This window comes from Pipra filicauda, unplaced genomic scaffold (genome assembly GCF_003945595.2).
Source record: "Pipra filicauda isolate LSUMZ 115617 unplaced genomic scaffold, ASM394559v2 scaffold279_size1008630_pilon, whole genome shotgun sequence".
NCBI lineage: Eukaryota > Metazoa > Chordata > Aves > Passeriformes > Pipridae > Pipra > Pipra filicauda.
In genome coordinates this window covers 735,214-755,428 of record NW_024104397.1, presented here as the reverse complement: position 1 = coordinate 755,428, position 20,215 = coordinate 735,214, and the positions used below count along the sequence as shown (strand labels likewise).

General features: G+C 42.3%; 1 protein-coding gene across 1 annotated transcript in view; it reads right to left on the bottom strand.

Moving 5' to 3' along the window:
* Window positions 1-1,227: 1,227 nt before the first annotated feature.
* The window catches only part of SYBU (syntabulin), a 40,180-nt gene continuing 21,192 nt past the window's right edge, over window positions 1,228-20,215 (bottom strand). Inside the window, exons 4-7 of the mRNA XM_027743271.2 lie at window positions 8,225-8,327; window positions 5,580-5,783; window positions 4,465-4,614; window positions 1,228-3,321 (exon numbers count right to left, since the gene is read on the bottom strand). Of these exons, the coding sequence (XP_027599072.2) occupies window positions 2,217-3,321; window positions 4,465-4,614; window positions 5,580-5,783; window positions 8,225-8,327 (1,562 nt within the window). The 3' untranslated portion in view covers window positions 1,228-2,216. The remainder of the gene's footprint in view (window positions 3,322-4,464; window positions 4,615-5,579; window positions 5,784-8,224; window positions 8,328-20,215) is intronic.

The window sequence follows — 20,215 nt, the reverse complement described above, 5'->3', positions numbered from 1 at the left end:
ACGTATAAAATACTGCTCGCTTGGCCTTGCACAGACATACTTCGAAGTAGGAATAATAAGGCATTTTCTGTAATATGTTTCAGTCCCAAGAGGAGATATCTAGGAATTAAAAAAAATTCCATGGTTGTGTAAAATTTACATTAATCCCTCTAACTATCAATTTTGACTCTAAGTCCATATAATTTAAAAGCTTTTGAAAGTGACCTTTGAGCAGTATCCATTGCAGCAGTGTCAACAAGGCAAGCCAGCTGGCTGCAGGCACCCAAGATGGGAGAGCACGGAAGAGGAAGTTATGGCAAAGCAAGCACGATGCTCTCATGTCCATCTCTGTGAACTCTTAGGGACTGACTATTTACATCAAATTATCTGTTAGATTTCTCTTAATTAATGTAATGCTTAATTAAGCCTCTGGAATCTCTGTTGCAAACACATAATAATTCACAACCCAGGCATCACAGGGACATGAAAGGTGCCCAAGTTGCCTGTGTAAGTGTCAGTGCATATCACCCTCTTGCGTGTTGCAAATGCTCCCTGTACACTGGCCAATTAATTATATTCCTCCTTTGTGAATTACTCATAACTCCCTTCCCAAAAGCTGCAGAGCAATGTACAGCAGTGTCAGGCTTCACTGGACCCCTTCTGCTCTGGGTTGCACAGGGAAATACTACTTGTTTTGCTGAAGGGGAAAATGGGAGGCCAGTGAGGTTTAAATAGCCAGAGGTGGTGTTGAAAGCTTGGCTGGAGCGAGAGAAACTGCACTGTTTCATCTGTTGGGTAGTGTTCCCCTCCTCTGATCTATCCACAGATCTCAGGTTTTGGACATGGAGAATAGTTTGATGGTCACAGTGTGCACACTGAGACTGCATGACTGTCCAGGAGGCCTCCTGGACCTTTGTTAAATGCCAGAAAGACTGATATTGTCCTGGGATTGCCGCAATGAGAAGTTCCAGGTTTCTGGCTGATCGCATTGGGTTAAAGATTAGGTCACATCTGTGAATGCAGCCTCGGGTGGCAGAGGGTGTGGTGTGTGCATCTACAGACCGACTGGAGCCTTTAATGAGCCTGGCTGAGTGCTTACACTTGGAGCTGTACTCAAGTTTCCTCAGTCTTAACTGTTTCACTGTTACAGGACCTGATAGAGTGCTTCCTCCAGCTCAGGCCGTACCTGACAGCGCAGCTGGGATGGGCTATTTTCTTATATCTTTGCTACAGTAAAACTCTCACACGTTTGACATTTCTATCATGCTTTACTTAATTTTGTGATTATAAAGATAATTTACAATTAATCAATTAAATAAACAATAAGTTAAAACACAATACATTTATACATAGTATTTCAAAGGGCTCAAAAGACTATCCGGTTCCAATACATTAAGACTTTAAAACAACATTAAGAGTCAAAGTGTATCCACGCCTATACTTATCATTGTAACAAGTGTGAAGACTCCCAACAGTGTACATTTTTGGTTACAGTCCCTGTATACGCACAAGACCAGTGAAATGCTCAAGCAATTGCACAATTGAGAAGAGCACTACACAAGACAGGCACAAACGATGTGCTGGAAGCTGCCTGGGGAATACGGGTTTTACCTCTAAGTGGAATTGACACTTGGGACAACAAATGGAAAGCGCTAGCATGCTTTCAGGAGCACAGGTGTGATACCCTACGGGGAGTGAGTCTCCACGTCACTTACTTAACACTGTAGTTTCACAGATGTTTCAGGTTAGTGCTGTCTAGAGAAATACCCCACCCTTCTCTGGCCATTTGTCCCCGTGCACATCTCATGCCATCCTTGAACCAGTGCAAAGTGCTCGTACATTCGCCGAGTGAACCATCCAGAGAAAGTGACTGAGCTTAATGCTAACTCAGCAATCGGACATAAGGAGCACTAGCTATAGCTCCTGATTTCCCTGGTCATGTTCACTGTGCAGATGCACTGGCACAAGAAAGACACCAGCACAGGGGAGGGATCCGTGCCTGGGAGCAGGAGGAGTATTTCTGTAAGCAGCAGTACTGTTAAAAACATCTGTTAAAAACATCTTCATCTTTTTTATTTTGAAACAAGGAACATGTTTTTGAAGTGATTTATAGTGCAAATCAAATAGTCAAAAGCAAAATGATGGACTCTGCCAGAATATACAGTAACTTTTTATAATCTATTTCATCCCTCCTTCTCTCTGCCATAGCCAGTTAGTGCCCAGGGACAGAGTAGACTTTAGGTTTTGATATTGAAGGGTGTTCGGCGTAAAGAGTGCAGGGCCACCAGGCAGCAACCACGAAGCAATGCTCCAATATTGTAAATAGGATCTGTTCCTCCTCTCTGAGTACTCAAAGCCCACACAACAGTTGGTACAACAGGGGCTGCTACAGCCAGAAGATCTCCAAGAAGACTGCTGCTCCAGTATCTCCTCTTTATTCCTGTATTGACATACTCAAAGCCTTCATCATCATGAGGTTCTGTAAAATCAAGTTCTTTCATGAAACGATTTTCATTAACTCCGTGCTCCACCTTTCTGCATGGAGACTCCATGGGAGACAAAAGGATGGCAGAATTGGGATCACTTGGAGTTAAGTCCACTATGATACCAGAATCACTGAAGCTTTCAAGAGAAAATTCACCCAATTCCTTCAGTGAAGAAGGTGGGCTTAGAGGGCAGGTATCTTGAGCTCTGAAGATGTTTTGAATGAGCTGCTCCACATCTAGGCTATATGGCACCACGTCAGTCTGGATGGCCTGCTCCACCATCATGTTGTTGCTTTTCTCTGCCTCCTGGCAGTAAGTTAGTTTTCCGTCCAGAACGATTTCAAGCATTTCTTTAGTTACAGAAGCACTGAAGGGAGCAGGATCACTCAACTCGGAGGTTGTGGTGGTCAAACTCTCTCCAGATGAGTCAGTCCCATGAGCTCTGTCTTCACTAAGAAGCAGCTCACTGTCTGCCACTTCCTCCAGAGTTTCTTCCTCTGTGATGAGGCTGTCTGGCACAGTGGCACACAATGAAGCTAATGGCTTCCCCTCTGAGTCGCACGTGTATTCCAGGCACTGCTCATCCCTCACAGAGTGGTTTTGAGCAATCTCCATGCTCTGCAGCAAAGATTCCAGTTTCTTGTTTTGAATGTTTATGTCTATGAAGTATTTCTGAATTTTTTTGTCTTTCTCAGCCAAGCTGTTTTTCATGGTTTCAATAACCTGCTTGAGTTGTTTAATTTCACTTCTTGCTTCCTTTAAGGCGAGCTCTGCCTCCACACGATTGCACTCTTCCTCAATCCAGTCTTCCCTCATCCGTCCCAGTTGAGCTTTAAGCTCTTCTATTTCTGTTTCCCTGTAGCAAAATAAAAATGTTGTAACACTTCTGCTGACTGATCAGTTGAAGTCATCATGAGGCTTCATCACACAGGCATGGCTATGCTGCAGAGATGCTCCAAAAAGGAAGGAAATTCCTCCAGGTGCTATTTGCAGCCACCTCTGAGAGAGCCAGGACATGCTGGTTGATTGCTAATCAGTGTCACTGGCCTTGCCACACAACCAACAGCCTTGTGGGCTGTGCCACATCTCAGACATTTTGAGGCACAGGTGGTCACCTCTAGGTCAGGTGTAACCAGTGCAGTGCTTAACATCTCACCTACTGCCTCACCCTAGAGGAAATGGGAAACAGCTGCTGGGACTCATCCACCATGCCTGCCAGCAGCTTTTCAGGTACAGCCAGAGCCAATGCTGGCCTCAGACAGCCAGGTGGGTCATGGCTGCAGGCATCTGGCTTGCTTTTCCCAGCATGGAGCCAGAGCCTGCTGCAAGCAAGTGGGGTGTGGGGGCCCCTATCTGAGTTGCAGCCCTTGCAGATGCTGAGGTGGACCATATGGGATCCTGGGGACTGTCTTGGGCCTCCATTCAAACTGCCCTCTGTACCCCCTTGGATTGTCTGTGCTGGAGAGCCAGTTCTCAGAGTGCAGTTTTTGTGAAAGAGACAACATCTGTTGCTGTGTAATGCACATTGTCACTTCTTTGTCAACATCCATACAAAAGGTTATTGTTAAAAATTCAGTATATAAGCGACAAAAATACAAGTGGGCACACTGGTTTGAGTGTGAGGGGAACATTCGCAGTCATATTTCACTGAGAGAGGCAGAACAGGACACTAAGGCAATATATGCTGGCAGGTAGAAACTGTTCTATGTATAAAAGGCCTCAGTGCTAAATCAGACTTGTAAAAAGTTATCCTTTGAAAATATTCAATTATGAAAGTTCCAAAAAGGGAGAAGAGACAGCTATATTTATAACCAAGCAGACTAAACTGCTTGGTATGAAACTTGAAACACCTGAAAACAACCTAATCATAATGATCATATTTCAAATTTCTTAATGGAAACTTTATGTGATCAAGAAATGAGTAAAAACATTCAGGACTCCCACCCCCAAATGTTCCCAAATAAATCTTTCCGACACTGATTTCTGAAGTGAAGTTTACCTTTCTTTAAGTTTGCTCTCAGATTCTTTCAGCTTGGTTTTCAAATGCCGTACTGCCACTTCTTTCTGCTGCAGAGGAGTCAAATACTGCTCTGGATTTTGTGGTTTAATGCTGTGATTGTCACCACAAGAATTGTATCTCCCTGATCGCCTGAAAAAAACCCCAAACAAACCATCACATAACATCACTCCTACAGTTCTTAAGTCTTCGCAGAAAGAAAAACATCCCATTGACTGATAAATGCAAAGCTTGACTCATTTAGGGCTTCTCAGTGTTCATACAAGTGACTCCTCTGGCAAATCAAATTACTTGAATGAACAGCAGATCTGAGGCTATAGCACAAAATGTACTATATATGTACTTGGCTTCAGTGTCATTACATCAAATAAGACTTTAAAATACCTAGCCATCCCTTCACCCGAAATGGATGGTGTGTCCAAGAGCAGGCAGCTCGGCCCCTTGCAAGGGCACCCAGCTGCAGACACAGCCAGGAGAGGCAGCGCAAGGAGTTCAGCTCTGTGCAGGAGTTAAGAAGCTGAGCACGCCGAAACCTACATTCATCCCATCTAGCTTTAGGTGTGTGTCTGACGTGCTTGGCTGTTGCCTGATAGAGAGACTGAGGGAAACAGCAGCAACATGGTGGCAATTTCTTCTCTGCAATACATGTCACGTGCTCTGGCAGGTATCTGTGCTCTTTCCTGTACAGGAAACTGCACTCCTTAGGGAGGCAGGCTGAATTTTCACCCGAGTGTATCATATTTCCTGTACTACCCCACCCAACTCTCTTCAAAGTGAAAGAACCCTACAGCAAAAGAACCAGTAAATTCTCATGAGAACTGATGACATGAAAACGCATGAAGTAGCCTGCCTTGGAGTGAAAACCAACTGCAAAGGGCTTTGACTTACAGTAAACTTGAATTTTACAGTGGTGAAACAATAAAGCTTTTACATGGTATGGAGCACCCTGTTGACTCTCAGGCCAGCAATAAGAGGAATCACACCTACGCTGAGGAACAAGGTCATCTGCACAACAACTCCTACAGCTGATCCCACACTACAGTGTAGAGAGGGTAAGTCAGCGCGATGAACACCGGGAGGCTGAAATACAGACTTACCTCATCACTGGGCTGCTGTCGCTTCCTTTGTATGAGCCTGAGTTGCTGCTGCTGGCTGAAGAAGCCCTGTAACTCTGATGGATATTAGCAGGATTCAGATGGGTTTTGCACAGTGTTGACGAAGGGTCCTTTCCATGGGAAGCAGGTGGGCTGGCTCCAGACTTGTAGGATAAGGATCCGTTATTCCGACCATAAGGGCCACGACTGGAAGAGAACCGAAATGGTGAAAGCATTATCCTCATCACAGAACCCATTATATGTCTCATTTTACACACAAAGTTCTCTAAATGCTAAACCAGAGAAATAAGTGAGTGGCCGGAAGGAAATAAAGTCCTGATGTTATCAGACAGTGCATGTTCTTTCACTGACTGGGGTGGTCTCAGTCTGAATTACGTGATCTAGGGAGACCTCAGCCATTTTCACATTTCTCTGTGGACAGCACAGTTCCCAGTGACTCTGTCAGATCGTCCATGTTCTCTGAATCTCCTTTAAGTAATGAGAGGCCTGTGGTCTGGACTAATGCCAAAAGAACCACACTTCAGCTTTCCCTGGCCAGGCCTGTGGAGTGGTGCCTGCATGTGGAGGATTGCTGTAAGGCTGCTTTCATGCTCCTCGGCAAGCAGCCTGAGGGATCACAGCGTGCAGCGAAAACAGATTTTGTTTGGGCCACTGTTCTTTTCTGCCTTTGGCATAGTGGGTGCTTCATCTGTCATGGTCAGCTATTCATTCGCTTAGATATAGTTTGAACTCCACAGAGAGCAGGCTGAAATAGTATTAAAATAGACGGTAGGAAACACAGCCTTTTCTTTCTTTCACCCAGTTTTTCTCATACATATCTACCTTCCTTTTCCCACTCTTTATTAAATAATCTATCAACTGTGTTTGCTTGAAATGAGTTGGTACCCTCACTGCCTGACAGCTGCCCAAGGGCTGGAGCACTCTGAGGACAGCTTCCTGGGATGCATTACTCTCCTGCCTCCTTGATTTGTCATCCTGCACAACTACACTGCTTCCTTCATTCTCCGTGGAAGTTGTTCTTCTAAATGGTAATTAAAGGGCAGGTTAAAAAAAAAACCACAACAAACCCCCTAAAACAAAAACAAAAACAAAAAAACCCACAAACCAGAAAAAGTTAAATCCATCCAGCGAAAGAGAAGACTTGAACATAAAAATTTAAATACCACAGAACTATGAAGCAACATCTCTTCTTTAAATTGTTTCACTTGGTTTCCTTCCTTCTCTGCAAATGGAACAGTTTATAAGGAACAGATGGTTAAGTGGCTGCTGTGAACCTTCATCACACTGCTGTGGTTTGGGTGATTTTATAATTATTTTACTATGAAATGCAGGACTGTGGTTTGTGACAACACTGAAATGTTTCATAGTGAGTTAAGTCAAACAGTTAAAAAAGAACATATTGCAACGGAGATATCTCTTTCTACTTAACACAGTGTATCATCAGCTCTGGTGTGCAGCAGAACTTGCACAGGCTGCTTAACACAGCAATGTATCTGAAGGAGCCTTATTAGACTTCTGTCCAATGAAGTAGGTCAGTATGCTCTAATTTAAAGTTATATTAAAATGCAAAGTAGTACATGAAATGATACATAATCTTAGTGAAAGTAAGGTGATTAATCTTACTGAGAGTAAGGTGATTTTAGGGCTTCAGATTATACTTAGTACCATTTTTTTCCCACAGCCAGTACCTTTATTTGTTAGATGTAATCTAGAGAGAGCATAAGTAATGTTTATTTTTCTAGCAGTCTCATGATACAGATAGGAAACCACTCATTAAGCATCATTCTGACAATCTCTGTATGCTGGGGCACATTGCAACCATGAAGACGTCTGTGGGACTCAAGCATACGGGTATCCCGCTGCCGGTCCCAGGCTGCCTGCCAGCTCTTTCACAAAGGGCAGGAAACCAGTCCTGTCAATTTGAACTCTTTCCTCCTACTCCGCAAAATATAACCAGCAGGGATTGCGGGGGCAGAACACAATGTGTGCTGCTCCATCCCAATGCCCCTGTATTCGCAAGCTGTCTGAATTTGCCATTCACACACGACAGGGAGAAATCTTACAGAAATCTTTCATGAAAGGTTCATTTACAAACATGATTTTAAAAAAAAATTTGCATATAGTTGTGGTTATCTAAAGGTTGGGCAAGGGTATTTCAGAAAAAAACCCCAACAACCCAACAAAAAACCATCAAAGGCAATATTGTCTACTTCTTCCTAAAAAAAATGAGATCATGATCTCAAGGGTGTATACCAAGCTGATAATTTATGACAGAGATAAAACAAAGTGATAAGACCAAAAGGTTTAGATTAACTGGCTACAAGTACTGCTGTTAACTAACATAAACCCAGTTGCTCTCTCCTCCACTGCAGCCAATGCCTTTTCTTCCTTACCGAGTTGTATCGCCTATATTTGTTATGAATACACAAGAAAACCCCAGCAGTCGGCTGATCTGGCATATGGACAATTTTTGTGCACCAAATACAGAATTCTCCTTTCTTATTTCACAGTTCTCATCAGTGTGCTACCCAAGAGCCTAGTCCTACCCTGATTGTTTTAAAATGCAAGACCTTACACAGTAGTCCATCTTCATACTGGCAATATTCAGTAAAAATTGCTTTGCTTACTTGCGAGAAAAAGAAGATCTTTTGCTTCCAGCAGCAGACATATGGACTTCAGGTGCTGAAATACTGCCCGTGCTGCTTGAAGAGCTAAAATCAGCTTCACTGCCTGGAAAGGAAAAGGGAAGAGTAAAAACATGATGGAAATTATAACTCAGATTGTTTTCAAAATAACAGTGAATCACAAGCATCCTTCCTTTGTCTTGTTCTGGGTGAATTTCAGAAGTTGCATGGATTTTCAAACATCCCTGAGGACAAGTACTGGATTTGTTCCAGATTTTCAGTATTTCTTCAGAACTGACACTTCAACAAGAACAGAAGAAACATTTGGACACAAAACCCTCACGCTACAGAAGCCATTTTAGGACTTGGATAGGAACACTTGTTGTGACAACCTGTTTGTTTTCTCGCAGCCATCAATAGAAGAATGAGGCTGTTCACGTGGTTCCTTAAGGAGCACAGTGATTATAAACACACAATTGTAACTGGATATTTCTCATGCTTTAAACCATACAGAAACACTGCTTCCTGCTTCTATTTTGGTTTCTGAGATGACATACACATACATGTATATAAGTATAGATGAGGATAGGCTAACAGGGTATTCATATATGTATGTATACACACGTGCAGGTTTCATGTAGTGCAGAAGCATAGTGAGGCAGTTCTAATAACTTTAAAATAATCCAAAACCACATGTAGCTCTCAAGTCCTTCTCAGTTACTAAGTCATCTTTCTGATGACTGTTTTTCTATGCATCACGGTTTTTATTTCCCAAGCTCTGGCATATACAAGGAAAACTGCTCTCATTTTGCTAAGGTCAGTAGTAGGCAGATATACTAAGAAAGTCTTACTCTCTGGAGAAAAAAAAACAACACCTCAAAGTTAGACATTTTTTCCAGTCTGTCACTCAAATGGCAAATGTCCTAAGCCATACCCCAGTCTCTTGCTGTAGAGCCACAATAGTGAATGGTGACTTCAGCCGAGGGGATGGAAATAACTTTCCAACATCGTTTAAGTAGCTAATCAGGGGGAGCATCTCTCACCTGCGAATTTCTGGGTGCTGTCCCATGCACAAATATCCCCAGACAGCAGCTGCAAACTTACCATTTTTGCTATCTTTTCCATATAGGGGAGATATAGCTGCAGCTACCACCATCCCCACTGTGGCAGATGGACCTTCAAGTGCTCAATCTCTCAAATTCTTCACAGAGCTGATGGTGATGGGTGCATTTTGCACCCCAGAATACCTGGGACTGGGAAAAGGCCTTCAGAGGCTGGCTTCACAGCCTTAAAGAGGCTGAGACAGCCAGCAACCATGCTTACCATCTGGCAACACTTAGCAACTGGCCCTAGGATCGGGCATGTTTGGATTTAACCCAATACTTTCCCTACCTCATCAGGTCCAAGACCAGCCCCCACTTCTCTGTGCCTCTTCATCAGCCCAGCCCAGAATATTCCTCAGCCCAATTTCAAAGTGCTCAGATGCAAAGCTTATCTCTTCAAAAGGGGATCCTGGAGACCCAGCTCTACCACCTCTAACCAGCTCTGTCCAGTACAACACCCCCGATAATCAGACCCAAATCATCACAGCTGTAACCAGATCAGAGCTGCGTACAAATTTGCAAGAGGAGGGAGAGCAGCAAAGCCACTTGGTTTCACAGGGTATTTATATCATGTCTACAGATGCAGATGTCAGTGACCCTCTCCTTGGGGAGGCAAAATGGTCATGATGTCCAAAGCTGCAACAGAGTTTTCCTGATAAAGAAAACATTCCCATCTACAAGTCTAAAGTACACTTCAAATAATATCTCAGTACCACACTACACCCCAAACTACTTTTCCAAACAAGGCCTGAGCAGGTAAACATGTCACATGGATGTCGTACCTCTGGAGTTTAGGTCCCCAAAACATTCCTGCGCTTGCAAGACACCAGCAGCTTTCCCAAGGCAAGTCCTGGCTGCAGCACAGAGAGCAGGAGCCCCAGTCAAGGCTCATCTCTGGGTAAGTAGATCACATCATAATCAGATCTCGCTATCGAAAGCATTTCAAGGTAGCAAGGCTTAACAGTTGCCTCTCCCTGAACTGCCTGGCTTGGAGCACCAAGAGCTGCAGAAGCTGGCACAGCTGATAAGAGCCACCGGAGCCTGAAAACACAACCACACCAACAGCAGAGCTTTCGGAAAGACTGAGCTGCATCTGAGACCAGGAACTGTGTCTGCAAAGCACAAGCTAACCTTTCTAGCCCCAGTTCTAATAACAGCTACACACAAGCTTAACACTTAGCATAAGAGACTACTTATGTTTAAAATTAGACATGTGGCTATTTATAGGGTCTTTGAGAACATTTTATAAGTTAAAGGGGTCACTGCTAGTAATGATTCCAAGTGTGTAAGTGATGTTCAAGCCAATTTTGTTGTGTAGCAGTGCTTGACAGCAATGCTATTAGGAGTCTTTAAAAAACATTTTCTCCCATTTGGTAGACATCTCTAAGCAAAACAACATGGCATCTATCCATAAAATGTCAATTGCAACATATTCTCCTGGGTAACTTCTGTCTAACAAATATTTTAGCAAAAAGGTGAAACTCCTTGTCTAACAGCAATGTGAGCAGGAGCTGAAGATGACCTCTCATTCTCCTAACACCATTCTCCAGGCTGAGAGCTCCCTAAGGATGCCTGTTGACTACATTTGTTACTGACAATGTGATTGCAAAAGCCCCAGAACAGCCCACTAATTCAGCATTAGCCATGAAAGAGATCGACATTTCTCAAAACCACATTGCTTTTTCCTAACTGGCCAGAACACTTGTTTAACTCTGACTGGAGACTTTCCTGCTAAGGTCTTACTAACCCTTTCCTGCAAAAGATGCTACAGGTTGAGTCACCAGCTTCGACGGTGTCTCCTTTGGAATTCATTCATACATATTCTTCCGTGCTGCAGCCACCAGTGTCGCAGCGCACAGAGCCTGCCGGCAGTCGAGCCAGCCCGGGATGCGATGCTGGGAAGCCCCTCGCTCCGGCCTCCCCCGCCTGGCAGCGGGCTCCGAGCAGCAGCACGCCCACGCCATGGCAGTGGAGCTGTGTACTGCGCTGTGCAATGGGAGGGACAACACAAGGATGGCCAACAAAGTACCGTCACATTTTCCAGGATTGCTGCTTGCCGGGAATGAGTATCTGAGAAGCAGGAGTGAAATCTTGTAGTGTCTAGTGCTGTCCCTGCACTTTATTGCCCCATAGGCAGTGGTCCAGAGCTAAGAGTGCGCTTCAGGCAGCATCACGCCTTGTGCTGCCTTTTCGTCTCCTCCTGCCCTGACGGAGTCGCGACAGTCACCGAGCTCAGCTGACACGGAGGGAGAAGAAGGGAGCTGTGACGAGGCGTGCGGGCAGTGCGGGCCGGCACAGCCCAGGCAGAGGTAGGGAGGGCGATGATGGTCCTGCAGCCGCGTGTGCTCATCCGCGACCACAGCTCAGGGAGCTAATGCTGTCCTGCCGCAGCACAGGAATCCACGGGGAAACCAACTACGAATGCCCTGGAGGGCAATTTCCCCCCTTGCATGTGATGCAATTACAGATTTCGGGGCGGGATGGAGGAGATGGAGAAAGCTCCTTGTGCAAGGGCCAGTACGCCTCCAGCTGGCACTACTGCGTGTTTATCCCACTGGTGCAGGGCAGCCACCACGCCTACGTTTTGGGTGTAGAAAAGCCTCACCTTTAACTCTACCCTCTGCACTGCCTCAGCCATAGTGCAAGGACAACGACACAGTACAGTGACTGTATCACACACTGCATTCACAGCTTTTACAGGTAGAACAGATTAGGTACATCAGGCTTACCAGAACAGTATGCTAGCACAAAAATACCATGTCAAACCTTCTTACACAAGATCACACAATACCCCCACGTGAACTCCTGGAGTATGGCATCCCAGTCTTCTATTTCTAGCCATTACAGATGCTTGGAGACTTTGTTGTATGGTCTTCTGGCCACAAAATCTTAAAATTTTGCTTGCACTTTAGCATTTAATGTTTTTCCTTCTGTAAGAATAAAGCTCAGACTTTCTTGTGTGCCTTTTGTTGCCCATTTGCCATCAAAATACTAGATTAAAATAAGGTAAAAAGGAAAAAATGCAAGCAATATCTGTGACAGGAACACTGACAGCTCATCAGCAGAACTGGACTCCCCAGACTCAGAATGCATATGGGCTTATTAAAATTTTGGTTTTTGTGTATGTCTTTCCTATTTGCAACTTCACCATTGCTTCATAGCTGCCAAAGTATATAAACCACAAAGCTTATCTATTTCTGACTCCATAAACATGACCTCTTTATAGGTATATCTGTCTTGAAGCAGGTTTTGCATATAGTCAGTGAAACAGAGCTGTAAATAAAACAGTGCTGACAGAGACAGCTTGTCCTCAAAATGTAAAGCACTTAAATTTGCTGAACCTTCTTGCCTTCATAAGCACCTTGTTATACAGCAAAGAGACCAGAATAAGCAAACATTTTCACCACTTTGGTGCAGCTACTAGAGGAATAGGTGGCATGCTGTCTCCCTAGAGAGCTTTATTTAGAGACCCCAGGGACAGAATTTGGGCCTGATTGCATAAAAAAATTCCCAGAAAAATCACTAGAAGCAGCTGAAAAAGTAGAGAGAATTCAGTTGTAATATCTGCTACTGAAAAGACTTGTATTTGTAATAGATTTGGTTTAATTTATCTTGAGATATTTAACTTGCAGCTACATCTCTAGCTCCAATATTTTACAGCATAAGCAGTATATATCCAGGAAACATTAACACTGCTTTTATTTTTCTATTTAATATGGAGTTGTTCCTGCAAGATTGATTTTGCACACCACAAGCAATCTAGGAAAGAAAGCCACATGCATTGACGGATGTAAGAAAAAGAAGCTGCAAAGAAGTGATGAAGTCTTGCTTTAGCATTTCAGGCTTTTCTTCAGATGAAACCCTTAAAAATGATCCATTTCAAAGGTAAGGTCTCCTAGTGGGAAATGCACTGAATTCACTGTCAAGACCATAGATGGGTTCCAGTCCCTGGCCTTTGACTTAGTACTTATTTTACTTCTATATATGAGGCTCTTATCTTGGATTTAACTATTATATTTCACACCAAACAGTAACTGGGTAAAACCAGATGTAACCTTGGGAGCAAGGAACAGGACACAGCTCTCCTCCATGTGGACTGCTCTAATCTTTGGGTGACAGAAGCTGCTCCCCCACACTGTGCCTCTGCCTCTATGTATTTTCCACTATAATGAGGTCCAGAGTCAGGGGAAGAAGTTGAGGATGCCCAGTAGGTCACATTGGAGGGCACTGAACACAGATCTTTTCCTCAAGTTCTAACTGCTCAGCTCTGGCACAACACAGCTAGAAAAGAGGCAATCAGATGGGATGTGAGGCATAGCTCTTGGTTGGCTCTCTATAAATTGTTCAAACCTTCTGGGTGAGGAGATCCAAGAGCAGACAGAAAACTTTAGGGAAGGACTGCTACACAGATCCTGCTTCCCCGTGTTTGAATCTAAATGTGCTTTTAAAAATTATTATTTATCTTGATTTTTGCTCATCTTTCTTGCTTATGCTTCTTACTTTGGAAGGATTGTTATCAAATAATTAAAATTTATCCCATTAAGCAGTTTTCTGATCTCATCTAAGTACTATGGTTTTGGTAGTAATCTGAACCACACTAATGCAAATTATAAGCACTGCAGATCTCAACATGAATACAGAATGTGATTTAGTATGCTGTGAAACCACAATCAATCAAGCTCTTCTCTCAAAACACAGTCACTACAAACTAATTACTGATATTGGCTGAGAGCCATCATGCATATTCTGCATATCACTATGATCTGGGCTTGTGTTTTTCCTAATTGTTTTTAATTCATGGATTTGTAGAGCAGCCACAAGCAGATGTTGTAACAGACAAAGAGTATTAGAAGCTGGAGTTTTTTGATGCTTCCTATAGAAATCAACCTCACCTAATTATTTTTTTCATGCTTCTATATGCAGTTTGACCCATTCCAACACCACCTTAAAAATGGCTCCCATAAATTTACTCTTCTCAGCCTGAAGTGACCTTTGTTAGGGGGAACATATGCTCATGGAGCAGAAGGGAACAATCTGGAGAACTTATCTTCATGTTCAAACAAAAAGGTTCTTTGTTATCAGAGGTGAAAGGATGCTGCTTTCCTACACCAACCTCAATACAAACATTGAGACTGGAGGTTCAAAAAGTATAGTGAGAGTTGTATAACATGACACTCAACTTGCATTCAACAGTTTTATAAAATATATTTCTAAATCCACCTAAGGACAAGTATTTTTTATAAGCAAGCATGTAGTGTCACCTTGGGAGATTTTTTTATGTACCTGGCAGTACTATTTGGTCTGTTTGAAGGGAAATGGATCGGTTGGTCAGAAGTATTTTTAGAAACTGGAAAATATCATCTCTGGCAGGGATGACTTAACAGTACACAGAAAGGCAGAAAAGTCCATCACAGACTGGGAAAAGATCCCAGCACTCCCATCACATGGGTGGCAGAAGTTTAGCAAAGGGCTTTCAGAGGCCCCTTCAACACACATCCTAAATGTGGTTCCCATGCATAAGGAGGAGAGAAGCTGTCCGGGGCACAGCAATGAGCTGCACAGGCACACGTGCACAGCATATATGCAAATGCATGAAATCACATGCTAAACCCAATTCAACTGAAAACTTTTGCACAGTCACCCTTAATACAAGACATATGGCTTTCATTATAATGTGCATAAAACATTTTAAATCAGTTTGACATGTTTTCAACAGGCAAGAAAAAACCACTGGAAGGATAAATATATCTGGGAGGTAACTGACTAAACAACCCTGCAGTCTCAGAACGAAAAGCAAAATTTGTCATAAGCTAATCAAATATTTACTGATTATAAAAAACTATTAAAGTTCAAGTGTCATCTATAGAAAAGAACAGTAAAACCTAACCCAGTATATTGATTGGTTGCCTAAATTATCTTTTTTACAGTAACAAAGCCAAGGTAGGTCTGAAGGCAATGCATTTCAAGATATGACTGCTGTTATTTGCTGCTTTTTCCCCCCCAACAGCACTCTTACTGTTAAGAAGCACAAATGACAGACAAGAAGTCTGTGCTTTTTCAGCTTATTAATTCTTGTGGGTTTGTGGTCAAACTGTATTCCACCAGCTCTAGCAAACAGTCACAGCCTGCCCAGATTTCAAAAGTCAACAGTTTCCTATTATTTACAGAATTTCAGAAGGGTAGAACACAGACCTGTAAAGAAGTGCTTCAGCATGGAAGCAAGACAAGGCTTGTAATATCAACAAAGTATGAAACAAGTTTGACAGAATTTTCTTTTCTTTTAAATACATTTTATGTAACGGTATATCTAAGATACACTGTTAGAAAGTACGTTTACTATTTAGTTATGTCACATTAAAGGCTCCTTGGGGAAGTGATGTTCACCTTGCAGTGGCTAGAGACTGGATGTATGAAAGGAGGCCAGGTCTCCAGCTCCCAGGGGAATTGTGGAAGTGGCACTGCCATCTCAACTCAGAAACACAACCCACCAGTCTCAATCAACAAAGCTTCTCAGCTCTGCTAAACTCTTGTTTCTGGGCATGCCTAGAAACAGGTCAGCTTTAAAAGTGCTGAACAGTTTGGTGCCTCTTTCTAAAGACCAGGGTGGGTGTTTTACACTACACCACATAAATCAGGTTCCACACAAAACAAGTTCAAGGAAAGCTCTTTTATGCTGCCTGCTTTGCTGGCGAAAGAAAGGATCCACCTGGGATTTTTAGAGACAGGTTTAGCTTTGAAATAAAGGAGGACACTGCACATCATCTCTCCATCACACCTCCAGGAACTCCATCCAGCAATAAGAACCTGATAAAGTCGTTTCAGCTTATCACGCCCTTCTTCTCCAACTCCTCAGTAAAACCACTCAGTTTGGAACGCATGTCTTCATTAACCCTCCTACATGGGTGATATCCATTTCCCACAGCTCCCACCTCCATCAGGAGAGCCCCACTCAACCCCTGCACACAACACATCTGAGAGAACAAAGCTGTGCCATCTAAAGTTTTGGGATGAGTTGGACAATCTCTATCTAGTTCTTCTTCTGGCTGCTGGGTTTTATTTATGATTATTAATTGTGGTTTCTTTACTGAAACAGGGCCTGGACATGCATTTTTCCTTTCTCCTAGGTTCTTCCCAAGCTCAGAATCATTAACTTCAAGTGAGAACCAAAAGAGAGTGAAGATATCTAAACCATGGTTTCGTCAGGATTTAGATTATCTAGGTACATAAAAGCAAGAGAAATACCACTGCTTAAACCAGCCAAGAGTTCAAAATTATGAATATCTGCAAAGACCTAGTAAGTTGTTTATGACTGACCTTCCACTTCGGAGCCCAATCACCACCTACTCACACGATGTCTTTATAGCACAGTGAAATCATATAAGTGAGATTTGCATGACTAAAGACATTCCCTTAGCTTTCCATGCCTATGTATAAATACAGATATACAAACACAAGGAATATATAGGCTAATTCTCTCAATATTGCTCAAAAAGTATTTAAAGTAATGACTCTGAGGGAAACGAATATTTTAGGTACTAATTTGGTCACAACAAAACAAAGATCTGAGAACACTGAAACTATTTGAAGTCAAACATGCACAGAAAATGGAAAACCACTACTTTCTGTTTGAAATGATGCTTTAATTATAAAAGTAAGAAATTTCTTTATTCTTTTAAAAAGGCAATAAAAGCATAAAAAAACCTCCCCAAAAATTCAAAATATTTTAGATTGAATATGGTCTTTGTTCAGTCTGAAATGAAGATTTTCTTTAATGTTTTGATTTGGCAGCGATCCTCAAATCAGTTATTTACATGGCTCCTCTTTGAACATAGTAAGATATCAGACAAAAAAGCAATAGGGAATGTAAGGGAAAATAGAAAAGGAAATAATCTATCAATTCTTGAGTAAACATTGCTCAGAAAACAGTTTAAATCCCAGGATTCTCATTAAAAAGGCATTAATAACATGGAGGAATTCCAAAAAAGGTCAACAATAATGATAACAGGATTACAGGGCACTGTTTATGAAGAGAGATTAAGAGAATGCAATTTGTGCATTCTAAGATAAAAATGAACACTGGCAACATGGTATATCATGGAAGGAGGAATGCAGCAAGAAAACTGTAACAAAAACTGTGTGACAGCAACACAGGCTTCTGGCTGCAATACATGTTATTTTGTGAAAAATTACTTGAAATAAAAAGTGATGGTGAGTGGGAGTTGTGCATAGTAAAAAGTATCTGGAGTAGGTTCAGAATACTTTAACTGGAGAATCAGGAAGCTATTTTAAACATTGGCATAAATAATACAGATTGTAATTTAAAAGCAGAGAACAAAAAACCTCTCCTAAGGGAAGATACATAATGGCCTCTTTTGTATGCACAGTATTTCTTTCTGTGGAGGTGAAGTGGGCTGAAACCCACAGAAAACAGCCAGAAGGAGCAGAAAAATCACTACAGTAAATATAGAAATTGCAAAGCATGTTCTAGCTTGACCTTACACACATTTTAAAATAAATACTTAAGAGTGTGAATAGGATTGGTTTCTCCATTTTGGCTCATATTCTACTCTGGATTAGCAGAAGAGGAAAAAAACCAATGAAAAACCAAAGCTGCTTGACCGTACAAAAAGGTTTTTTCTAATACTAAAGATCACAGCTATTGCCATCTTCCATACCTCCTTCAAGCCTGACCTCTAAACCCCTGGGTTCTTCTTATGCCAGGCCCTCAGCTGCCTCTTCCTGATGCAGGAGCACGTCCCCACAAGCCCCACGAGACCTTAATCTCTACCAAAAGGCATTTGGATCTAAAAGATGTATTGTCTGGCAGGGATCTCATCCTGTGCAGCATCCCAGGCATTCCCTGCAGAAGTCCCATATCCACATCCCCTACTCACTCTGATTTGCAGTTAGAGCCGTGGCTCTCTCCTGGACCAAGTGCCAGGCTAAGCTCAAGGCTGCAGGCATCCTCAGGCGAGAATCTCCCTTTAACAGTGGCTGTCCCACTTTCTGTATGTCTGGAGCAGTATCAGGACGATTAATGGGCCAGGGAGGGAGAGACAAAGGAGTTACGATGTGCCTGCTGGGAACTCGGCTTCAAACCACCAGTAAAAAAGTAACTAAATTAAAATGGAGCAGCTTCCCTGGGAGCAGACACCTTGCATCCCCTTAGCCTGCCCAGCAGTCCTGTATTAGGGCACTCCTCTTCTTTGTGCTAAAGCCCATCCCCAAAAAGACACATAAGTCTAAATATAAGTTGCTTTTTCCTTTACTGAACTAAGTAACAGGGACCTTCTCTAATTTATTAATTTATTTTTATTTTGTAACAAAGGAGTCATTATGTAACTGCAGAATATTTGTGTCCAAGACTCTGAATTGCAGGTGGCCTGTGCCACCAGCCCACATCTGGGCAGGTCACTATGTAGGACAGGTAGGACTCAGGCTTTCACCTTTTACTTGCCAATTCCTCCTCTGCAACATGCTGGCTTCCTTTTCGGATCCTCCGTTTTTGCTGAGACATCTGGGCACTTACTGCAGCCTACGAGTCTTCTGCACAAAAAGAGAGATATGCCTAGAGAGGCCACAGCCCAACCACTAATTGCCTATGTCTCTACTAAGCACCATCCAAAATACTTTTTCAGAAGGGGGTGGATTATAAAATTTGTGACACAGAATTAAAATATTGTTTTTCCATGCCACTTTAACAGGAAATGGCAGATTAATGGCAGTTAAATACTATAAAATGCTTCAAAGTCAAATCATTACTTGTAGCTGTTACTTTGCTTATTCATGTTTGAAATAAACATTTGGCTATTTGAACATGTTTTCCACATCAATTCAAGCAAATTTGTTCAAAGTTTAAATTGACAATATATATGAATACAAACTAAAAAAGTAGTACTATGCTAATAATTTTAACCTACCTTTCTAAGCATCTTTTGCTGAAAATATTTGTATTCTTGTTATATTCCAGTATTATCTTTCAGAAGTTACTGAGTGCTTGTTTCACTTCAGTGCCATTTAGTTAGCTTATGCCCAAAAAATACTTTATTCCTGTGAATCCATAGTGCAAAATGAGATACAGAATCTCCCTGTGCAGTGCTAGGTAGCTTGGGCAGCAGTCCTCAGAAACAGAACAAACAGAGAGTGCCTAAGGTTATCAGGGATGAACAGAAGAGGAAAGGGCATCTAATTAGACCTATTTGAAGATCCATGCATGATCTTCAAGCACAAACTTTCTCCCACAACTGAATATCTAAGAATGACTTTCCTTTCCATTAAAAAAAAAAAAAAAACAACAAAAAGAAAGAAAGAACTAAGGAGAACTAAAAGCCACAGAGACTGTGCCTGCCTTCATTAAAGGCTAACAGCAGAATTGTCAGAGATGTGATGAGAACATGGGAGATAGGGGTAGGATTCACCTGACTAAATGTGGATGTCTCCAATGTAGACACTCATGTCCAAGCCAACCTTGGTCCTATTTTTAGTCAACAGAAAGTTAATCACCATAACCAGTGAATCCTGAAGTAAATGCTTAAATATTTGGCCAGAAAGACCATGCACCAGATTCACTGGTTTCATTTGTTCTACCTCCTTTAAAACACAATAGGACCTTAGTGCACTCATGCAGGAAGAGATAATTATCACTACATTAGAGATGGGAATTGAGGTCAGATAAATTACAGGCCATCTCTGCTCTATTCAGCTTGGCTAAAGACCGTGAATTCACATCTTCCTCACCTCCAAAACAGTTCATGTAACCCCCAGAAGGGAAGTGGCGGATTCAACTCTTAAAGCTGTTCCATGTCATTTGAGCAATGGGACCAGTCACTTGGACCAGAGAGTCAGCCCCCATCAACAGCCCACAGCTCCTGAAGGTTGTCTAAGGAGATAC